Genomic DNA, 22,123 nt, shown 5'->3' on the forward strand with positions numbered 1-22,123 from the left:
ATATCCAAAAAAATGCTTTTTTGATTTTTGGGGATCAAAACTCAAAAATTTCAAAAATCCGAGATAGCAGTTTTGTAGCCCTGTCAATTCTACATCTTTTATGTCTTGATCATTTTTCTGTATCTTCAAAGCTGTAGGCCTGACAGGTCTTCTCGCGAAGGTCTTTTTTCGGTCGAAAATGACAGAACATGACGTCACTCTGACGTCATTTGTGGCCAACCTATCACAGCCTCTGGAAAAATTTTTGGTCACAATGTGTAGAATTGATGCCCGGAGGGGTCCTGAAAGTTTGGTGGCGATATCTCCAGCCGTTTAGGAGATATCGACCGAAAAGGACAGGGGGGGGGCCGTTTCGGCCCCCCCCCCCCTACGGGGCGCGGGTTAATAGGACGTGAGAACACGAGTATTTACACATACGACACGCCTAAAAGAGGACAGCGACAACAAGAGTATTATGCTATCGAACATCATATCCGCAAAGATATGTATCTAGTAAAAGCATGCAGTCTCAGTGAAAGAGAGATGAACAAGCTCGGCACCGAAGCACTGAGATGATGGATAGTTTTCGGAAAAAAATATTTTCTCGGGAGTAACTGTTTAACGGTTTTGGCGGAGTGTGACCTTTAAGCTCAAGCACGGTCATTATGCAGCTAATATGAATAAATCCCAGCGTCCACTCAGACGCAATTGAGCTAATTTCGCTTGCTCAATCGTGCAGATGGTGTTCGTCGCCGGCGGAGTCGCTGGCCGTCTGCGGCCGGACACCCGGTCGGACGGAGGGGCGCGGCGGGCCGCCACCGCCGCGCCCTCGATGTAGGTCGGCCGCTCATGGCCGGCCGGTTGACCTCTGTCCTGGGCCCGGCCCGGTCGACCACAAGGTCATGCTGGCCCTCCCGCCGAGGCAGCGAGGCGCCGGCCAGATGACGTAAGGTGCACGCCGCCGGGCCGACACGCCCTCACGGCCACTGGCCGAGCACACACGCATACAAAACCTCCCTCCTTCCAGCCTAGCCGGCTTCCATCACTGTTCTCCTTCCCTTGTTCCCTCTCCACATCTCTCTCTCTCTCTTTCTCTCTCTCTCTCTCTCTCTCTCTCTCTCTCTCTCTCTCTCTCTCTCTCTCTCTCTCTCTCTCTCTCTCTCTCTCTCTCTCTCTCTCTCTCTCTCTCTCTCTCTCTCTCTCCTTCTCTCTCTCCCACTCCCTCCCTCCCTCCCTCCCTCCCTCCCTCCGTCTGACCCTCTCTTTCTTTCTCATCCCTCCATCCCTCCCTGCCCCCTCTCTCCCTCCCCCCCTCTCTCTCTCTCTCTCTCTCTCTCCCTCCCTCCCTCCCTCTGACCCCTCTCTACCTCTCTTTCTTCCCCTCTCTCCATCCCTCCCTGCCCCCTCTCTCCCTCTCTCCCTCCGTTGGTGGCCACGGGACTCAGTTATTCAATGGGTGTCGATAGGAGTGGCCGTTTTTAGGGCTGTTCGGGCCGCAGGCGTGTCGTGACCTCTGACGAAACTGGACCGCTGCCGCCGCTCCAAGGACCCCCCTGAGTGGCGGCTCTCTGCTCAGAATCACCGCCGACAATAGCCGCCCGATGAGTGCACGTGCGAGAGCCCCTCCCCGTGTGGATGTCAAGGTCAAAAGGCGCCACTCGGCCCACCCGACAAATTAACACGAGATTGATTACTCGTGTGGCAATGTCGGCCCATGCCCGGGAAAATATGGGTCGTTGACCTGATTTTGTGGATCATCTGTTTTGAGACCACGAAGAACGTAGGGAGATAATGAATGGGTTTGCATTCCATGAAATAAATTATTGTAACGGGTAGGGCTTGGCATCAGATATCGTTGAATATTCATAAAAGCCTACATATGATGCATGAGTGACCCAACGGCGATGATTTTTGCTGACACTCTTAGTGAAATATGAAGTTCACTAGCAGCTCTGTTCCGGGAGATGGAACAGACACCCGTGCTCACCTGAGGCTGCACTCCGAGCATCTTGAGGCTGGGCGGCACGTTGAGGCCGCGCCGGTCGATGGACAGGTGGCCGAAGTCGGCCGAGTACTGGCGGCACCAGATGCTCAGGTAGTCGATGTCAAACACCGTCTTGTCGCCGGGCAGAGTGAGCACCACCGTCTTGCGCTTGTAGCTCTTGAGCGGCTGCTGGCTGCCGTTCTCGTCCGGCACGATGAAGCCCGTGTTGGACGGGTTGCCCGTGCCCGCCCAGAAGTGCGCGTCTGAGAACAACGTTTGGGTGTCACGGGACTAGCGAATGGTAAAAAGACATGCCGCCGAAAATGCCTACATGAAAAGCTGCCAACACAGCCGACATCGTCGCGTTCATGCAATCACTCAATAGCACAAGGCCGTTGCTACGGAGTCGCGTCACAACTGGAGCAGTCTCCCAACTATTGCAGCTCGGCCGAAATGTGCCAAGGCCCTGCGCTGCCAGCCGTCTGGCTTCCCACGGCGCCTGTGTCGGCGGCCGCTCTACATTCAGATCAGTGACTGCGGCTCTGTCGATGGTTATCTAGCGTCACGCCACCCGTACGTTACCGGTAAATCATCGTCCACGCGGGCCGGTCCGGTGTGTCGCGGCGTCGGCAGGTCGCCGGATCTGCTCCAGATCGGGCCGATCTAGATCGCAGTGCGTGCTACAGTTGAAGGAGTCCGTCGGTCGTGTTACCACTGGGGCGTCGGTCTGGAGAGCGCCGAGGAGCGCCCCCGTCGGCGGCGGCGCCCGCCCAGCCCGTCGGGTGGGTGACGCCGCTCCCGGCGTGACAGCCGAGCCGACACCGGTCGGGGTCGTGGGGTCAGCCACAGTGTGCATGCGTGTGAAGAGATGAGAAATGTGAAGGGTGAGATTGTCAGTTCAACAGAGTCTGTAATCAGAGCCGTCAGATTCAGCCATTCAGAAGAAAGTTGTTGAGTTCAGGGTAGGTGAGTAAGGAAAATACAGTAGATTATATAAATAAATGTATTCAAGAGAAGGTACAGAGATGTAGAACAAGAAGATCGTCTCACAGCAGTGGCATGCCGTCACCCAAACCAGCGCTGCAGTCTCTGTATCCGCCCCACACCGCAAAACATGGCGCCTTCGCTAACAGGCTGTATGGCACCACGCTGTCACCGCTGTCCGTGTGAGCCGTCGGCGCCGACAGTCGACGAGCGCGGCCGACGGCTGAGATCGCGGCACCACCGACCGGCGAGCGGTCCCCTGTCACGGCGCGGCCCGCCCCGGCCTTATGACACGCCGCTGTGCCAGAACAGGGCGCGTCGGCCGGTGCAGGTTACGACGCCACGCCAGAAACCTCGCCGCCTGGCGGCCCTTCTGCGAGCGGCCGTGGCGACCGGCCCACTCACCTGGGCCCTCCCCGTCATAGGTGAAGTCCGGCACGAGCAGCGTCTGTGCGTCGACGGCGACCACGTCCGCGGAGGCTACGCCGTGCTCGCGCGTCACCATCCTGCCGAGCTTCTGCGGCCGCGGGTAGTCGGTGACCGGCCGCGGGAGGATGATGTTACCGAAATCCACCTGCGGAGGGGTGGGCGCCGTCAGCTAGAGGAGCGGCGGTTATCGTCAGCGGAGGGGCGGGCCCAGTCAGTGGGTGAGACACTCCTGTCATCGGGACGGGCGGGGTCAGCTATCTGGCCGGGTGCGGTCACGGTTAGCGTGTCTGGCTGGATCACCTTCGCATTGACCAAACAAGGACCTAAACGACAAGCACACCAAACTCGAACGGCGATGCCAGACGCATAAACAACTTCAGGACTGCCTTGGACGAGATAACGTCTCTCCTCTCATGGAGATCCTGTCATCCCTGTGGCCTTGTCCCAGTTGTGGGAAGACGCGGACCAGTGTCAGCGATGGACAGCGAGCTCTCGCCGCGACCTGACCCAGACCTCTGACGGTGTCAGCGGTAACACTTGAACCACGCCGCCGACGGCTGTCACACTATCAGATGACCCGGGCTTCTGTCAACCTCTTCAGGACGGTATAACTCGCGCTCCTGTCACCGTTTAGGTGTTGACATACTGAGATCTAACGTTGGTCCAGAGGTCAAGGCTAATATTTTTGTAAAATGCTGTACATTCACTCAACAAGGACCCAACTTCATATACGATTATTATTTAAGATGCTTGGATTTAATTCCGAATAAGCGGCACTTGTGAATGACGAGAAATCATTAAATCGACTGATTATGTAAGGACATATTTGTGTCATGAGGTTATCGGTGGAGCCAACAAATAACTGAATGAAAATGCTTTAAAAAATAAAAACATTTTCATTTAGTTATTTGTTGGCTCCACTGATAACCTCATAATAATCAAATCGACTGATGTAAGCCTTCGAGGGAAATACGTTGCTGTTAACACTTGAAATATTTAGCATTCGTCCTTTCATTTCATGTCAGAAGTTTGAGCATGCCGAGTTACGGTTCACCTCATTTGATCTCGCTTTATAACCTGAGCCATAGACCATCTATAGTGGTCTATGCTTGAACCTTGAAGCAAGCATGGTTCACACGGTACATGTTATTAAATTTTGTGCAGGAGCGTCGCTACACGTCTCTGTTCTAGAACCGTTTGCGAAATATGGTGACGTGGCAGGTTCGGTCGGTAATGACCAGGGCGTAATGACCAAGGCCGACCAGATTGTATCTGTCCGACATCCTTGTATCAGCCAATCTATTCTACACGAAGGTTACATCGTGTCAGACAGAATCTTCCTGGACCCTCGTCATTTGTTAATGACTCCATAACACACGTATGCACTCCCAACTAGGCACCAGGTAAAGCTCCAACGTCTCCGTGGCTGGAGCATAAACCACTAGGTATAGACCGCAGATATATAGTGGTCTATGGCTGGAGTAATCCCAATCACGGTCCGACCTGCCCTTACAGAATCTCTCTCTCTCTCTCTCTCTCTCTCTCCTCTCTCTCTCTCTCTCTCTCTCTCTCTCTCTCTCTCTCTCTCTCTCTCTCTCTCTCTCCTCTCTCTCTCTCTCTCTCTCTCTCTCTCTCTCTCTCTCTCTCTCTCTCTCTCTCTCTCTCCCGCACGCATATGCACTCACCGAGTAGGCCTTGCACCAGACGGACACCCACTGGACTTTGTCCATGGTGACGCCGTTCGGAAGCGTCAGCGTGATGTCCTTGTTGCGGTAAGCCTTCAGAGGCTCAGTTCTGAAAAAGGAACATCACAGTTGAGCTCGCCTCAGCTGGCAGAACGCTCGGGCGCTAAGCCGGATGGTATTAGTGAGCCAGTTTCAAGCCGTTTGACGCTCAGTTGTATGCTTATTACGTAAACAGTCTGTGGCCAATGCTGGTTTTGTCAAGGCCCTCCAATTGTGGCACAGAGATGTATCTCCTAATTACCTAGTCGGACGCTCCTAACCAGCAAAGCAGCCAATCGGAGCGGTGGTTCGAAGGCAGGCCACGAGCCTGATGACTGGCCATTGTTGGGCCCGGAACGGGAAGCGTTTGCAAGTTGATAAGAAGCAGAACGTATCGCCCAAGGATAGGAAGATTAATGATGAGTTATCAGATTAGACAGCACTGCAGAGCCTATTTATCAGACATAGTCTATGCATGGTCAAAATATTAGACGGTAGACCGGTAGCCACGTTCAGTAAGTGTAGCGAAATAGCTTCGCAAATGATGCTTGGAATTTGTATTGTTTAGTATTGGCGACGGGAAGCATGGTTATTGGTTAACTTGGTGACCTTCCCATTTAAAAAGCAGTCGTTGGGCAGTGATTCACTTACTTAAACTTCAAATAACTTTAACTACAGTGTGATTTTTATGACAAGCACGAAGCTGGGGGAGGATGCCTGGCTAGTGGCTGTAGAGTGTAGACCGACCCGGAGTCCCCGGTCGCGACGCCGTATGACTGACCTGCCATTCTCGTCCGGCACCTTGTACCCGGAGTTGGACGGCCGGTTTCCCGATCCCACGTAGAAAAACGCGTCTGAAACGTCGACAGACAGTGTGTCAGAGAGAGCTGGTGGGGACCGGAAGCGAGTTACCTAAGTGTGGAACTACCCAGCGCCGAGCCGGCCGAATGACGTCACACCTCGGCCAGTGCCGGCGCGGCGGCAGACTGGCCGAGATTGGCATGGTCTTAACTTGGCGAAGAGGCATCGGACGCCAAACTTCTGCTGCAGCTATTAATCACATTTCATGTGTTTCTTCCATGTGTATGAGCTATCAAGTCCTTCGAATACCTAATGTGTAGGTGAGCGTACCTGCATTTAGCAGTGTGTGCTATGCTATGTGGATGGGCACATCCGACAGTCGACACACTGCGCAATGGATTCCGATATTGCTTGGCTGATTCTGGCTTTGTGTCTTCGAACGAACCATTGAAAGGGAGGACGTCATTTTTAAAGGTTGTTAGGTGCACTCAAACGTTTTAAGATAAGCAACTGCTGATTTAATTTCTGGCGAGGGTTGGTGGAACGCTCTGTTTACAAATGAGTACCTATCTAACTACCTAGTACCTACCTGCAGTGGCAAATAACTGGGTCGCGGTCAATTAGGCATGATTCACGAAGTCCCTTATCTTTTATTAGACTTATTAAGCCCAGTGTGCAACATTTGCGTCTTTTCGCGTTGTATCGGGTAGCGAATGAGAAAATCTGCATTCTGCTTCTTCTCCACAGCCCTCAATTCAAGAAACCGTCCTTTTCCTTATCGCATCATTCCAGAACATAATTTTCAAACATGGGTATCTTTCCCACAAAAAAAAACTGAAGCAGTTTCCTTCGGCTCCAATGCGCCGCTCGCCCAGGGACACAGTGTTATATTCTCGGCGGTCCAGTCTGCATTCTGCAGCACACTCAAACTTGGCGGACCCCCAGCGCACGACTGAACGATTCGTATTGTTGTGAGTGACTGTGACAATTCACTGGTGGTTTCGGAATAATTAACAGGCGGCGCAGCCCAGTGCCTCTTACAATGAATTACAGTGGCGAATGCACTATTGCAGAGAAGAAATGGATTGAGCAGATGCCCAACCTCGCTGTATTATCAACTAAACATTAGGTACGCTTTACATTTTAATCAGGCAATCATGGAAACAAACGACTTGCGAGTTGCGACCCTTCCGCCTTACATAACTCGGCAGAATGCCCCTGAGTCGGCTAAACTACACTGCATCTCTTCAAACCCTAAATATTTTACAATTTACCACTCAGCTATGCAACAGGCTTATAATTCACTGCTCAGGTCTCAATCCCTTTTTCCCTATCATCTTTTTGGCACCATCAATCGCCATCTGCGCTGCCCACTGTCCAGCAAATAATCCGGCCGTCTCCAGTTCTCTGGCAGGGGCTTCCAAACTCAAACGAACTCGCCGAAGTTTCGCCATTCAATGCGCAGGATCTGTACCATTGAGTTTGAGAGCCTCTGGGTTGGCTCGGCGCGCCTGCGCTGCGCCGTTGGTTCGGCCAAGTACGCGAGTGACGTCATGCTATAAGCGTCATCCCCCGACCAAAGTCACCAATCAGAGCCCTAGAATCGACTTGCAGTTCCACACTTAGGTAACTCGCGGACCGGAACACGTGCGACGGCCGGACAGCAGCAGCAGCGGCCCGATCGTAGCAGTATAAACAGCGATCGGGTCACTGTTATTCGAGCATGACAGTATCCACAAATACAAACACCTTGGCATGAACAGTATTCGGTTCACGCCTTCCTAAGCCATTGTATGTAGGGTTCAGCCATTGAGCGGGTCCACGAGGCTTTAGACCGAATCTCGCTGTGAATATGTAGATACGGAGACGCTCGCAAACGAGATCGAGTCACGACTATGATGTCCTGGACGGCTGGCTGTCGTGATATTTTACTTAGTCAATGATAAAGCAAGAGATTCCCCGTTTTCCAGTTAAATACCGAGACGATCTGATGACAAATGTGTGTATGATGAAACAGGATGAAAATGTACTATATATTTTATTAGAATTTAGGCCTATGATAGCGTCAAGTGACTCAATAACTGGTGCACCCTGAAATTATCATGATCATCTTTATCATACTATTAGGTATCATATGTCATTGTCATCTTTCATTTGTGTCGGGATAAGTGAAACTCTTACCTTTGCCTAACGTTCGTACGCTAAATATGAGAAGCGAAATTATCCGTTATTGAGCCACGATACAAGCCTTATCTATTTATTCGTGGACGCGGCAACAAATACCTTTCATGATGCTTCAGATTTCCAAGATTCTATCACACTATGTAGTTACTTCTGTGTTTGGTCACTTAATAGACTAGGTATATGTCCATTTTTGTCCGTAGCGAAAATATTTACCTTTTCGTTCTTGGAAGTATGCATGAGGGCCAGTGCATCCTACTTTAATCACACTTCCTTGTTCCGTGGAAGCGGCTGGGCAAACGGTAAGGACAGCTCCAAAAGGGTCACAATCCTCCGCGGTGACCGTTTAAGCGGGCTGGTGCAGGGCGTCAGTGGTAACCTGTCCCACGGCCATGGTGCCTGTTCAATGGCGCAGATTGAGCTGCTACGGTGAACCAATCGGTGACCGACCCGGTCTAATGCCCACTCTTCCTTATACTCTCACATGGGCGCAAAATGACCTGGCCGTCGGCGCGCCCCTAACCCCCAACAAACAAACAAACAAACAAACTCTCACCCAACTCTTCCTTATGCTCACATTCCACAATACGGACGTGGTCTATAATAATCACAAGGGCCTGGCTCAACCAAGCAAACAGCAAAACAGCCAAGGCACGCGTCGACGTCTAAGTTAATGCAACTTGTCGTGCTGGACGAATGCCAGTCACCTTGTAATGGAATACCTGACGCTCCTCGATTCGGAGAACGCTTCCATTCAATTAGACTGACAGATACCTTCAATGAACGGAATGCCAAAGAGTCTAGTGGTGCCTTATAGATCTTCTGAGATATGGTTAGTATTTTTCTCAAAACTGAGATGCGTTTGAAGTTTACGGCAAAGATACCTACTTAAGAGCATGCAATGATGATGAAAAATATTTCGCTAATTTACAGACAAGACTGCAGATTTTAGAGTTAATTTTGTCAAAGAGCTGCCCAGCTAAAGAGCTAAAGGAAGCGTTTCAGAATCCCTACCGGACCAGGGGTTATTCTGCGGGCTGCTGGCGCAGTCGGCATCACAGTGGCTGGCCCTAGTTGTGCGATCTTTTTGTCCGTGTTGTTTTCTTTTGGAGACGCGCTTTAACGTAATTTATCTTTTGTGCCGATCCACCACTGAATATTTTTGTTGCTTTGCGTCCGTTACTCAAATAAAAAAACTGAACTGAACTAAAGCCGGAACAAAGTAAAAGAAATGTCACGTCTCATCCAAAAGACAGATTGACGACAAATTGTTAGATTCTTAAATAAAGGAGCATGGATCGAAGAGACGCATTTGAAGAAAAAAATGTCTATTAGAAAAATTCATGACCGTGAACCAAATAAACTTTGACCTGTGGCTTCTTTCCCAGACCATGTCAGTCCAGAATAATGATTCGACGTGTCAGCGCACACTGTGCGTTTTGAGACTTCTACGATTAGAGACGTGCCACCATTTAAAATGGCATTTATCCCATTGACTATGGTGGGTTTCTAGGCCACGCAAAAGCCAGGTTAAGGTAATTGACCTTAGATAACCTCGACTGGGAGGCGATGTCGAACTGTTGGAGAGCCAGAGGATGCAGCGAGACAGAGCAGCTGCACAAAAGGTCGCCACAACCCCCGACTGGCTGCGAACACGCTTCAGGGACCCTCGGCTGGAGGTGAACCCATAGCGCGCACATTATCCGGACCTAACGCCCCTAGATTTCTTAATTTGGGGACATCTCAAGGTTCAAGTGTACCGAGTGAACAGGAAAGCCATCAGTACGCCGTTCGGGGCATGCGGCCGAAGTACCGTGCGGTGGCGGCATCAATTGAGGCAACGCGGCCTCGGAGTCGGGTCTTTGAGTCCGCGACGCGTCTTAGCAGTCTGCACGAACTGCGCTGTACGAACGGCTCGGAGCATTCAACACGGGCATAAGAGTGCCGTACTACAAGATAGCATGGAGTATTCTACCGTTTGGTGCTTTTTGCTTTTCTGGGGTTTATGCTTTATAGTTTTCAAAAAAAAAGATTAAGTTTTGATCAGCCTATTTTTTTTCGGAAGCTCCCGGTAGTTGAAGCTTCGGATGCAGTGTTGTTGGGGCGACGTCGTGAGTATTGGGGCCGTGTTATAAATGGTGACTTACCGGGACCCTGTCCGTCGTAGTTGAAGTTGCGGATGTAGAGCGTTGGGGCAATGTTATAAATAGTGACTTACCGGGACCCTGGCCGTCATAGTTGAAGTTGCGGATGTAGAGGGTGCGCGAGTCGACCGCGTACACGGTGCCTCGAACGCCGTGCTCCAGGGTTTTGAAAGAGCCCAGCTCTTTGCCATAGTACTTCTGTGAAGAGGCCAGCCCTGCGAACACAAAACAGCGCGTTGGTGAATGTTTACTTTTGCTCGATTACTGTGTAGATTGTAGATTCACAGCCACAGACAGGAAGGTAGTGTGCGGTGACTCAACACATCTAACTTACTATTCCAACAGAATCCGTCTGTGAGTCTGTCTGTCTGTGTGTCCGCACGCCGTGTAGTAGGTTCAATTAACCTCGCCTACAGGGCAGACGGTACGGCGCAGGGGGCTGAAATTTGCACACCTTATAGGTGACAGAACGGGTCAGCGCCATTTCTAGGTTCCGACTCGCTGGGGTGCACGGTTCGCGCGTGGGGCGCGCTGGAAGAACGCCAATGAAATTTTGATCGGTTCTTATATCTTCATTGAGAGCCGGGGTCGACAATCTTTGTGGACTAAATGCATGCCGATCGGCGGCGGGTGCCTCGCATTGGCGGATGGGCAAGTTTTTAATTTGAATAAAAAGTGGCGAGAGAATGTGTTGATTTTCTTTCAATGGGAGCAGTTTGTGATACGAGTTTACAAATGCACCGCGTTTGCCGCAATGCGTCACATTTATATCAGGGCGTCATTTTTGTCGCAAATCGCACAGTTTTGTCAAATATGGTCTGTTAAAGTTGCAATTTGGTGCAAAGATGCATGCTCAATCACCGGGTGAAAATGCGCCACGTTTGCCACAATGCGCCACATATGCCACAAAGCGTCATTTCCGACAAATACGATTAAGCGTAATAGAATGGCACGAATAGGGGCAGGGCTGGGAACACTTTAAGTCTGATATTTTAGTACTGATTGGATCCAATTATTCTGTGACCTGACATGACCCAGCGGTGTTGGTAGGGTAAGGGGTAGGGGTAGGGTAGTGGTAGGGGTAGGGGTAGGGGTAGTGGTAGGAGTAGTAGTAGTAGGGGTAGGGGTAGTAGTAGGGGTAGTAGTAGGGGTAGTGGTAGGGTAGGGGTAGGAGTATGGGTAGGGGTAGTGGTAGGGGTAGGGGTAGTGGTAGGGGTAGTGGTAGGGGTAGGGGTAGTGGTAGGGGTAGGAGTATGGGTAGTAGTAGTGGTAGGGGTAGGGGTAGATGTAGTGGTAGGGGTAGGGGTAGGAGCAGTGGTAGTGGTAGGGGTAGTGGTGGAGGCAAAAGTATGTAGAACAGTGGCCCGGGCTGATCCCAGCGGACGAGAGGTGACCTATGTGACCTGGCCTGACCCAAAGCGACCGGGGCTGACCACTTTGACCCGTCTTGACCCCGTATCACCCAAAGTTCAACCAACAACGCCCTCAGAACAGTTCTTTTTTAATTCTCTTCACATTTCCGTCCATATCTATGCTTCTAGACGACACATCGACATGAATCAAACACCATTCGAAAGCAAATTGGCTGGTGCCGCAATTTTTTCCTACCACGCAGCAAAGCAAGTGGCGCAGCCGCTTGTCTATATTACTATTTGAGGAGGGTGCGTCTGTCCGTTACCGAGGTCCCGACTTGGTGCTGCTTTGCGTGGACTACAGGCCAGACCGTTGCACCTAGCCCGGTGAAATTTGCACAACTTATAGATCAAGGATGCGCGACGTGCCTTTGAGGGGTCTCAGCTCGATCGGATTGATAGGGAGCGCGTGGCGCGTGCTCAAAAAGTGCAAATTCGCGTCATAGACTTTACATGTATAAATCGGCGTGCGAAATCGGGCGAAAACGGCTAATTTTGGCCGACACGGGTCCAGTTCCCGTGCAATATCTTGGTGACCAGGGGTCCGACCGGCACGGGGAAAACAGCATCGTGAACAGAATTGAACGGGCTATTGAATGGTGTGCAATGCAGAGGATAGCACGCGCCACGTGCACCGGAGAGGGCACTTTTATTTGAAAAATTGCGGTTTTTGAGGGATTTTGGAATAAATTTATTTTTAGGTGACCGTTAAATGGAGCGAGTTGAATCAACGCCTATTTGCAAGAGAAAGGTACCGCCTCTCATATAAAAATTGTGAAAAGCTGATTGATCCAAATCAAGGTGGTGCAAATCACAGGAGAAAATGGTGTTTGTCAATTTTGTGCCACTTTATTAATCACACGGGGTTTGCTGCATAACCTGATACCTTTGGCAATTGAATATGGTACCATTGGAAAGAGCATTCAATTCTGACCAAGGTTAAGTCTTCATTTTTGCATGATGAGCAACAGTATTCTTAAAAACGTAAATTTTCCAAACCATTGCATCGTCATTTTTAGCGAAATTCATCGATGGCCCTCAAAAGACTTCACGCCAGTTTTCGAATCATTCTAAAGTAGAACGCATGATAATACGACACGGGCACCTCGATGTGATGTATCTTTTTGTTTCTTACAAAATGCTTGGCCGTCAAAAAGCAATCGAACGAAATGGATATCTACCAACCAAATCGACACAGACCAACCCAATACCCACGGGTCAAAAAATCCCCCCTTCGCGTTGCGGAGCACGCGGGTAACCCTAGTACATACCTAAACCTGGTCACCCAGTCTGCTTTTCGCTATGAAAAACAGAGGATGAAAAGAAAGCAGAGAATCCCCTTGATAATGGTTGCTACTTGAGTGCTTAACTAAAAAAAAAGTGTGTGGACGCTAGCAAGTGATTGTGCAAAGGTGTCATAAATCAGGAAGAGGGGTCAAGGTCAAGGTCAAATATTTGAGTTTTAAGATAACGTAAAAACGACAATATTTATGTATTGATGATATATCAATACATTGAATAGGCGGATCCAGAAAGACGGTCTCGGGCACTGCGGGCGACAATGGGACATGCTCCCGAAAACTTTTCCCAAATTCCAAAAAACTCTTCTGATTTCGATGCCTTGTGCACTGTTCTACGGTTTAAAGGAAACTATTTTTCATAAGAGTTGTTAAGTTTACTTCCTTTTCTGAAAATAACGTCAAATTTGCATCGATTTCGGACATTTTGAGGGGGCATTTGCCCAAAATGACCCTCCCTCCCCCGTATGGATCCGCCCATAATCCATTGTCGATAAGCTCTTATAAGATTGCGTTTCCAGGCTTCCACCTCTTGGACACGAAAAGGCTCTGACATCGGACTGCACCTTAGAAATCCTTTAACGTTAACATTTTGTTATTTGGCAAATAAGGTGGGCCTTTTTCGAAGCAGTAAGAAAATGCCATCGATGTGATATAATCCCTTACATGACGTCGACGCTGCAATCATAGGTGCATTTCACAGGCCCGGAAGTAGGCGCCTCTTGAACTGAAACAGTACACTGCTGACCTTATCGCTCTGTTTCACCGGATTTCGTAACTTGACTTTCATTCTGTCAGTCGTTACTGCACTCCGCATCGATTGACAGAATAGTGTCAGCTCTTTTCAGCCAGAATCCCGTGCGTCAGCTTTAACACTCTCTCGTAGAGAAATAAATTTCCAAGTAAGCAGACACACTTCTTGGAAGCCCCTTGTCATGAAGTTAAGGAGCACATTGTTTGCGAATGGCTACCATGCTGCAATGTCAGGAAGTGAAACTTTAGGGCAAGCAGCGGAGCACCACGTGACAAAAATGCCAGTCAGCATTGCCCTGTGTTATTCACTGAGAGGATCTCCCCATGTTACGAGGGGTGAACGTTTGTTTCGGAATTCCAAAGTTGCCTCACAACAGAGCCTTCATCATTTGACACGGTTACGTCGGATCCTGACGTCATGACCGGGCCCTCCTGCGTCACGCATGACGTCACACGGAGGGAAGGTAACGGCAGCCGGCGCACTGTGGGGCCGGTCGGCGCACTGTGGGGCCGGTCACGGCCTGGCGCGGTGTTGACTGACCGGAGCGGCCGCCGGGCGGGGTGGGCCGACCAGTGTCGCTCACCCGCCCCCGACCGGCGCACCCGCCCGACGGTAGAAAGTGACCGTCTCTGGCCTGTCAGCGCCACACTCAGCCGCCTCCTTCACTTTCCTGAAGGCAAGTTACACAAGCAATGGCTGATTACACTGGCGGTGCGGGGGATGGAGCAGTGATGTTGTCCAAGTGCAGGGTTCAAGAAGAAGTTGGAGTTCGGTGTGCACAACGTTTTGGGAGAGAGAAAAAGGAACTTGGTGTCTGTGTGTGTCGATTAATTCAAATCCAGTACATCAAAGCACCTGACAAATTAGCTTTAGAGATGACAGTAGTAGGCAAGTGATTCGCTGCCCATTGGTAGAGCTACCAATGGGAGCTACACAGAGCCTGCTCTGTGTCGCGAAAAAAAAACACTTTGTTCCTGCATTCTACATGTAGGTATTCTCTATGTTAAAATGTTTTATTGTGATGGAAGATCTGAGTGAAATGTCATTTATTGACCACGAGAAAAGTACAGGTGCAAAAATGCCGAATATACATACCAGTAAAACGCCTTTTGGGCGAAGAACGAGCGAGCGAGATAGTGAGCCCTGCACGTGCGGAAGGGCGGGAGGGTACTTCCAACGGGCTTGTGCAAAGCACCCTTCTAACCGGTCGCTAGTGGTGTGCCAAATTTGAACGCAATCGGCCCAGCCGTTCCTGAGATCTGGAAGCGGCATTCTGCACGTGCGCACGTGCAAACGGGTCCAAAATGACTTTTGCACGGCACCCTACTAACCGGTCCCCAACCGTGTACCAAATTTGAGCGCAATCGGCCCACCCGTTCTCGAGATCTGGAAACGCCCCATGCACGTGCGCACGTGCAGTAGCACCCTAACCGCAACACATGGGAATGCATTGCCTGGTGGGTGCCTACCTGTATGCCAAGTTTCAGCGAAATCGCCTCAGTAATTACCGAGTTGCTGAAATGGGAACAAATTTGGCACCTCTTCTTTTTTGTATTTTGCACGTGCAGTGGGGGTCACTCACATAGATCAAGAGTATCCGACCTTTGTTAGAAGGGATGCAGCTACCCTATAAAAATTACCGCAAGACAATCGCTCAAGCCGCTGCTGAGATATGGGCCTCTCAAAATCACTACTTTTGCAAAACTGCTTGAACACCCTTGACTTTTCACGTGGCACGTGCCACGACGGTTACTGAGATGTATCAAAAGTAGTCAATTACGGGGTAGAAGGGATGGGGCTACCCAGCAAAAAAGACCGCAGGCCAATCGGTCCAGCGGTTGCTGAGATATAAGCCTCTCAAAAGCGTTACAGGCCGGGCCGGGCCGGGCCGGGCCGCTCATACTGAGATTTTTCCGTTATATTGAAAAGACTTCGCTTCGCTCGCTGCGCTCGCTCGCTCGTAACAATGAATCAATGAACAAACGGGAAAAGAGAATAACCCTGTCCGGTGGAACAATGGAAAGCCCTTTGCATCACAACTTGAACAATGCCAGCCGACGCAAGTGTCCGTTCTCATTTCCGGAAACTGTGTCTGTTTCCGATTTGCCTCTTCCGCTCCTTCTCTGTTCGACTTGACAGACAGAGATAAGTCATTCCTTTCATGATCTTTCTTGTAGTTCATGTAAAGAATAGTGTTTTTTTTATTAGCAATAAGTAATAAAACCAAATATTTTGTGCCGTTTGATCTCAAAGTTCGCTGGAGTTAAATGCTTTGTTTCATCGATACCTACCTGTTGCAACAACGACGATGATATTGGATTTGGTTGGACAGGGAGGGATTTGGTGTAACGGTTGGAGGGTAGAAGATTGACGAATGTACAATTATCTCAACATGCCCATGGACCCAAAATAACATAAATTGGTGGCCTTGGTCAGCCTTGACTTCCAACGTGATCTGGATAATCCAGTGACCAAATATGTCAGAAGTAGACCACTGGTGACGTAAGCAGTCGGACTGAATTAGTTATCAGTCACGTCATCACGTGTTACGTGGGATAGGACATCAGAACAAGGTCACACCAAGGTCACTGATCTCATAACTTAGATGATGGATAAGCAGTTATGGCACTTGACAGGGAATCCGAGTAGGTTCCTTTGAAAGTGCTTTGTTACATCAAACTATATGACGGAACTGGAAGGTCTCTCGTTTTGTGGATAGTAGGCATCCCGTATCGAGCTTAACATGGTAATAGGGCTGTTGCATGCAAATGTTTTGTTACCTCTCACTTCAATGAAAACAGCAGTTCGTTTTACGGGTTTGTCATTCTGGCCACGAATTAGAGTGGGCACTGGGCAAGTATCTAGCATCTTCGCAGCATACAGACCATGTTGTGTTCCCCATATCTGCTCTGAGAGCATAGCAGTATTAAACTGTGAACGCTGCAGCCGACTGACGGTTTCCACCGGGTGTGTGTGGGCATCACAGCACACTGTCCCAGTGTCCCGGCACATACCGGCTGTGTGTGGCCGTCACAGCACACTGTCCCGGCACACAGCCCCGGCACACACTGGCTGGCTGTGTCACAGCACAGCACATAGTCCCAGCTGTGTCCCGGCACACACTGCAGCTCAACAGTTGGAGTCTGGGCGACAATAAAATGATTTGCAATCTAGCTCATGCTGCAGTTGCGGAATGCGGATGGATGGGTACTAGCAGCTGGAGGGGTTATGATAGGGGCAGCGCCCCACTTCATGCTCCGATTCTTACATTAGTTCCGGCCGACACACCCGGATGTGTGTGGCCGTTTTGCAGCACACCGACACCGTCTCGGCAATGGCATGCATCGGCTGTTTGTGGCTGTCCTAGCACACAGTCCCGACACACGCCGGTTGTGTATGTCTGGGCACACAGTCTGGGCTCACGCCGGCTGTCAGACGGCCTACCGGCTGAGTTTGGCCCTGTGAGATGGCCTACCGGCTGAGTTTTGGCCGTCCCAAGTCCCAGCACACAGTCCCGACGCACGCCGGCTGATAGGCGGACTCTACCGAGTACCGGGTGTGTGTGGCCGTCTCGGCTCACCAGCTCACGGCCGTCCCGACACGCACAGCCTGGCTGTGTCCCGGCAGACGCCGGCAGGCTGTGTCAAGACCCACCGGCAGGCTGTGTCAAAACACACCGGCTGGCTGTGTCCAGGCACACCATCCCAACACACACGTACCGGCTGGCCGTCCGACCGTGCCGCGCCGTTAGCTGAGGCCGCACGACCGGCAGATGGAACGGACGGGTCCACGGCGGCCACTGCCGGTCCACCGGCCACTGGCAGCCTGGTGTGGTATCCGGAGTCTCCAGCCAGCTCTAAGCTACCATCGCCGGGCAGCGAGCAGCCGCCGGACGGCGTACGGTCTCCCCGAACCGGGTGGTGCGCGGCGGCGGCGTGACGGGCCGGCCGGCGAACGGTCACGGGTCGCCGACTGCACCGGTCGGCCCGTGTCCGAGAGGCCGCCGTGCGGATCACGCTCGGCCGCGTCCGGCGGCCACTCGGCCTCTGACCCAGAGACCGAGTGGCGGCACAACAGACTGCTCAGTCAGCTGGCCCGAGCGGCGAGCGTCCGGCGGGACACTGCGCCATGTAACGACACCGGGTTTTATGATGGAGGTGTGCCAGAACCCGTTCTAATAAAACAAAATGATGACATAGTGATGAGGTTCAAGATAAAGTTGTTCGTGTTTTACGTGACTTACGCATTTCCAGTCTTCGGTCAGATAAAATCAGGGCGACAATTATGTCATGTAGTTATGTTCTATGTGGAGAGAGAAAGAGAGAGAGAGAAGAGAGAGAGAGAGAGAGAGGGAGAGAGAAAGAGAACAAAGAAAGAGGAAGAAAGGGAGATAAAGAGACGGCACCAACTGCAGACTTGCTGACTATGCTGTCTTTCTTTCTCTCCGCTGTCCAATGCCCATGGCCAGTGTAACTAAAGAGAGGAAACTAGAAGGGTGAAGTGTCGGGCTCTCCTCCCTGTCACAGTGAAAGTGTGTTCTCTCTGAGACCAGTTGGCTATCTGAGACCCCCCGCTGAGTTGTAGAAAGCAATATCACGTGACCCAGGAAGTCAAAGCTGCTTCGAGATGCTAAATGCTAATGCTGGTCAGCGAAAGAGAATGTTGGGGAATGCCAAGAGGTCTGTTGGTCAATTGGTTAGAACGATCTTCATGAAGCTTTCGAAAGGTAGGCAGCAACTGTGCGAGGTAGGCTCTAACTCCTTTCGGTGTTTGCCGGGTAATTTCCCAACCAGTAAATTTGCCCACAACTAGGTAAGTCTGATGTACCTTCTGACCATGGGAAAATCCATAACATATAGTATTAAACATAAAAGTTTGTTGTTCTTGGGTATTAATAGCATACCCGATGAGCTTTTATGACAGGCTCAACTCAAGAGATAAGGCTTCAGGAATGATTTAAAAGAGCTGATGAAGTTTAACTCGTTGTTAAAGGCTAAAATAACACACTAAACTGGTAGCTAATACGTTTACCGAGACGTAATAGCTGATAACCTGAACATACGCTCAAATGCCACTATTTGTGTGAAAAACTATGCTGTCTGAAGTTAAAATAACATTCTTAACCCAACGCTTAGCTCCCAGAAGCTAAAAAAAATGATGTACGGATTTTTTGTGTCCGATTTACTACAGTAGGTAATTAACCTCAGTTCACCCCGCACACAGAAAAATATTAACACCGTTAGCGGTGTAATTGCACAGTACATATCTGAGCACTTGAGGAAAGTTAATTTAGTCCCTTCCCCGCTTAAATTACTCGCGCTTCTAAATGAACACCAGGAAGAAGGTAATAGAACACTGTTAGGAGGGTTGGGTGTTTTGCTACATGTAGCAAAACACCCAACCCTCCTAACAGTGTTCTATTACCTTCTTCCTGATGTTCATTTAGAAGCGCGAGTAATTTAAGCGGGGAAGGGACTAAATTAACTTTCCTCAAGTGCTCAGATATGTACTGTGCAATTACACCGCTAACGGTGTCAATATTTTTCTGTGTGCGTACACTATCCGAATGATCGCGATCGCACTGAGATAGAGTGACCGCTTGCAATTTACACGCTCCGCTGGCTGCGTCATATAACCTCCGCTAGGAATACCGTAAGCAATCGGCTAGATGTGCACTGTGCACTGTGCAGTGTGCAGCATACGATCTACACGGTGTCCGTCAGCTGGCCATGAGGTGACCCGCCGCGCCGGCGTCTGGCGGCCCGGGACGACGAACGGTACTCACCAATACAGGCGGCGGCCAGAGCCAAGAGCAGCACACCCCTGGTGGGCACCATGTCTGGACGCGGTCGGGTGGTGACTGTCGCGCGCGACGAGCACCGCTCACTTTTAGCCGGCCGACGTCGACCGCAGCGCCGCCCAGCGGACAAAATTGAAAACAACTGCCCAATGGTGAGGTTGTAGATACAGCGCGATGCGCCACAACACTGCGAGTTTTGCATGCTGCAACGTTTTTTATTAATCCGATCTAAGAGGAAGGTTAAATAAGGTTTAGGTCAAGGTCAGGTGAAGTGAGGTCAAATTTTGAAGTCGAATGTTGCGAGTCGTAAAAGGTGTTCATATTATGCAGCTTTTCACGACAAATCGAATGGTGTTATTTTCATTCCCGTACAAGGACTTAAACGTTAAAAAATCATTTTTGAATCTTTGGTGCGTCGCTACGTCATAAAAATTTTGATAACTACTACTTTTTGACCAATTCTTCTATAAACTGGAGCGTAGGTGCACAGACACCTATTTCTGTAACATACATTATGTTTTTATACATTTAAAATATTAGATTTTAGAACAGTTTTCTCCAATAAATCAGTTTTAAACGTAGCGTCAAAATCCAATATTTTTCCAAGAAAAAAAAAACGAGATGACTATTTGAAAGACAGAGTCAAATCACTTACATGCCTTTTTGGCACGTCTAAACCAAAGGCGTTAAGGCCTGGCTACACTATGCTTTTTCTGCGTGCGTTTTTTGCGGGTTTGCGGGTGTTGTGGAATATCGTTCTAGAAAAATAAACGATGTTACGTTTTTGTTATGTTTTTATCACGGTGTTTTTATATTAAATTTTAGTTAATATAAGAGTTATATTAACATTCCTATGTAACTTATGTAAAAGTTCCATTATTTAACCCGCGCACCGACGGGGGGGCGGATATCCGCCCCCCCCTTGAGGTTTTTCGCGAATAGCGGGAAAACCGCGGCGCTACGCGCCGCGAAATTTGGTACGACTATTCTCTCATCAATTTTACACATGGTGTGCAAGTTTGAACCTCCTATCTTTTAAGGTCAGGTCACCAGGTCACTTTGAATGACCCAACCTCAAGTCACTTTTTTGCAACTTTGTCACCGTGCCAGAGCTACAGTAGATGTCGGAGGCCTTTGAAAGTCACAGGATGTTATAAGGTCATTAGTAGCTACAATTTGTAAAGTCAATGGGGGAAAAATCAACTCCCTGTTTTTACCACTAAAACGGGTCGGAATGGCCCCATAAACCATACATGACCTCATATACGATCAACCTTCACTACATTGAGGTCTGTTTTGCTGTTGGGCAGCTGCAAGGTCACGTGACGTCATCAAAGGTCACTAGCGGTTTTTTGACAATAAATCCGTACAGGAACAAGATACAGCCACGCGGATGGTCTCATTGTGTTCAGATCGTCAAGGCGCATCGAATGATGTACATGATGACCTCGAGGTCACGTGACCTGAGGTCAACCTTTGACCCTGACCTTTCGAGGTCAACATATATATCATTCGATGCGGATTGACGAGAGGATCACGATGCTGCCCTTAGTTTGTTCCTATATTGACTAGTTCGAAAGTTATTTGAGAAAAACTATCCGTACCTAGCGCCGCCATTTTGACTTTTTTGACCCCTGTGACGTCATCTTTGACCTGACCTGAAAATGACCTGTGTAAAAATTGTAGACCTTGTCCGTGCGTATCCTTTGCCGTTTACCGCTTGTCGCTATCTTGCTTCGTTCTCGAGATCTCAGGGGGGGCGGTCATCCGCCCCCCCCCCCCCGTCGGTACGAAGTTGGCGCAGACCCCCGTCGGTGCGCGGGTTAATACCTACTTTTTCTAGAACGATATTACGCAAAAAAAACGCAAACCCGCAAAAAACGCACGCAGAAAACGCATAGTGTAGCCAGGCCTTTAGTCAGAGGTGTTTAAAGTATGTAATGCCGTTTTGAAGCGAAAACGGTGGGATATAACATCACTAAAACGTTATTTTCTCATGCAAAGTCTCCGACAGAGTTGGCTTCAATTTTCAGGGAACATGTCAACGTGACTTATGATGAGGTATAGAAAGTTCGAAGTTGCTGGCATAAGATACTCGTAAGTTATTGGCGAAAAACGGGATGGGCAGGTTCTGCGCCCTGTCCCCCAACGGTTGGGAGCGTTTCACGCGATAAAAAGTTTAAAAATCGATCATATTTTTTTAGAAATGGAGGTATAGGTGACGCCATGATTTATTACGAGCGAGCGAGCGCAGCGAGCGAAGCGAAGTCTTTTCAATATAACGGAAAAATCTCAGTATGAGCGGCCCGGCCCGGCCCGGCCCGGCCCGGCCTGTAACGCTTTTGAGAGGCTTATATCTTAGCAACCGCTGGACCGAATGGCCTGCGGTCTTTTTTGCTGGGTAGCCCCATCCCTTCTACCCCGTAATTGACTACTTTTGATACATCTCAGTGACCGCCGTGGCACGTGCCACGTGAAAAGTCAAGGGTGTTCAAGCAGTTTTGCAAAAGTAATGATTTTGAGAGGTCCATATCTCAGCAGCGGCTTGAGCGATTGTCTTGCGGTCATTTTTATAGGGTAGCTGCATCCCTTCTACCAAAGGTCGGATACTCTTCATCTATGTGAGTGACCCC

At 49.8% G+C, this 22,123-nt stretch overlaps 1 protein-coding gene across 1 annotated transcript in view; it reads right to left on the reverse strand.

Annotated features, from left to right (window-relative positions):
• LOC122373405 (protein Skeletor, isoforms D/E-like) overlaps positions 1-19,540 on the reverse strand; it is a 43,326-nt gene extending 23,786 nt beyond the window's left edge. Inside the window, exons 1-6 of the mRNA XM_043351423.1 lie at positions 19,476-19,540; positions 10,301-10,441; positions 5,882-5,954; positions 5,062-5,170; positions 3,353-3,521; positions 1,967-2,226 (exon numbers count right to left, since the gene is read on the reverse strand). Of these exons, the coding sequence (XP_043207358.1) occupies positions 1,967-2,226; positions 3,353-3,521; positions 5,062-5,170; positions 5,882-5,954; positions 10,301-10,441; positions 19,476-19,527 (804 nt within the window). The 5' untranslated portion in view covers positions 19,528-19,540. The remainder of the gene's footprint in view (positions 1-1,966; positions 2,227-3,352; positions 3,522-5,061; positions 5,171-5,881; positions 5,955-10,300; positions 10,442-19,475) is intronic.
• Positions 19,541-22,123: the final 2,583 nt, after the last annotated feature.

This window comes from Amphibalanus amphitrite, unplaced genomic scaffold (assembly GCF_019059575.1).
Source record: "Amphibalanus amphitrite isolate SeventyFive unplaced genomic scaffold, NRLGWU_Aamphi_draft 001488F_arrow, whole genome shotgun sequence".
Lineage (NCBI taxonomy): Eukaryota > Metazoa > Arthropoda > Thecostraca > Balanomorpha > Balanidae > Amphibalanus > Amphibalanus amphitrite.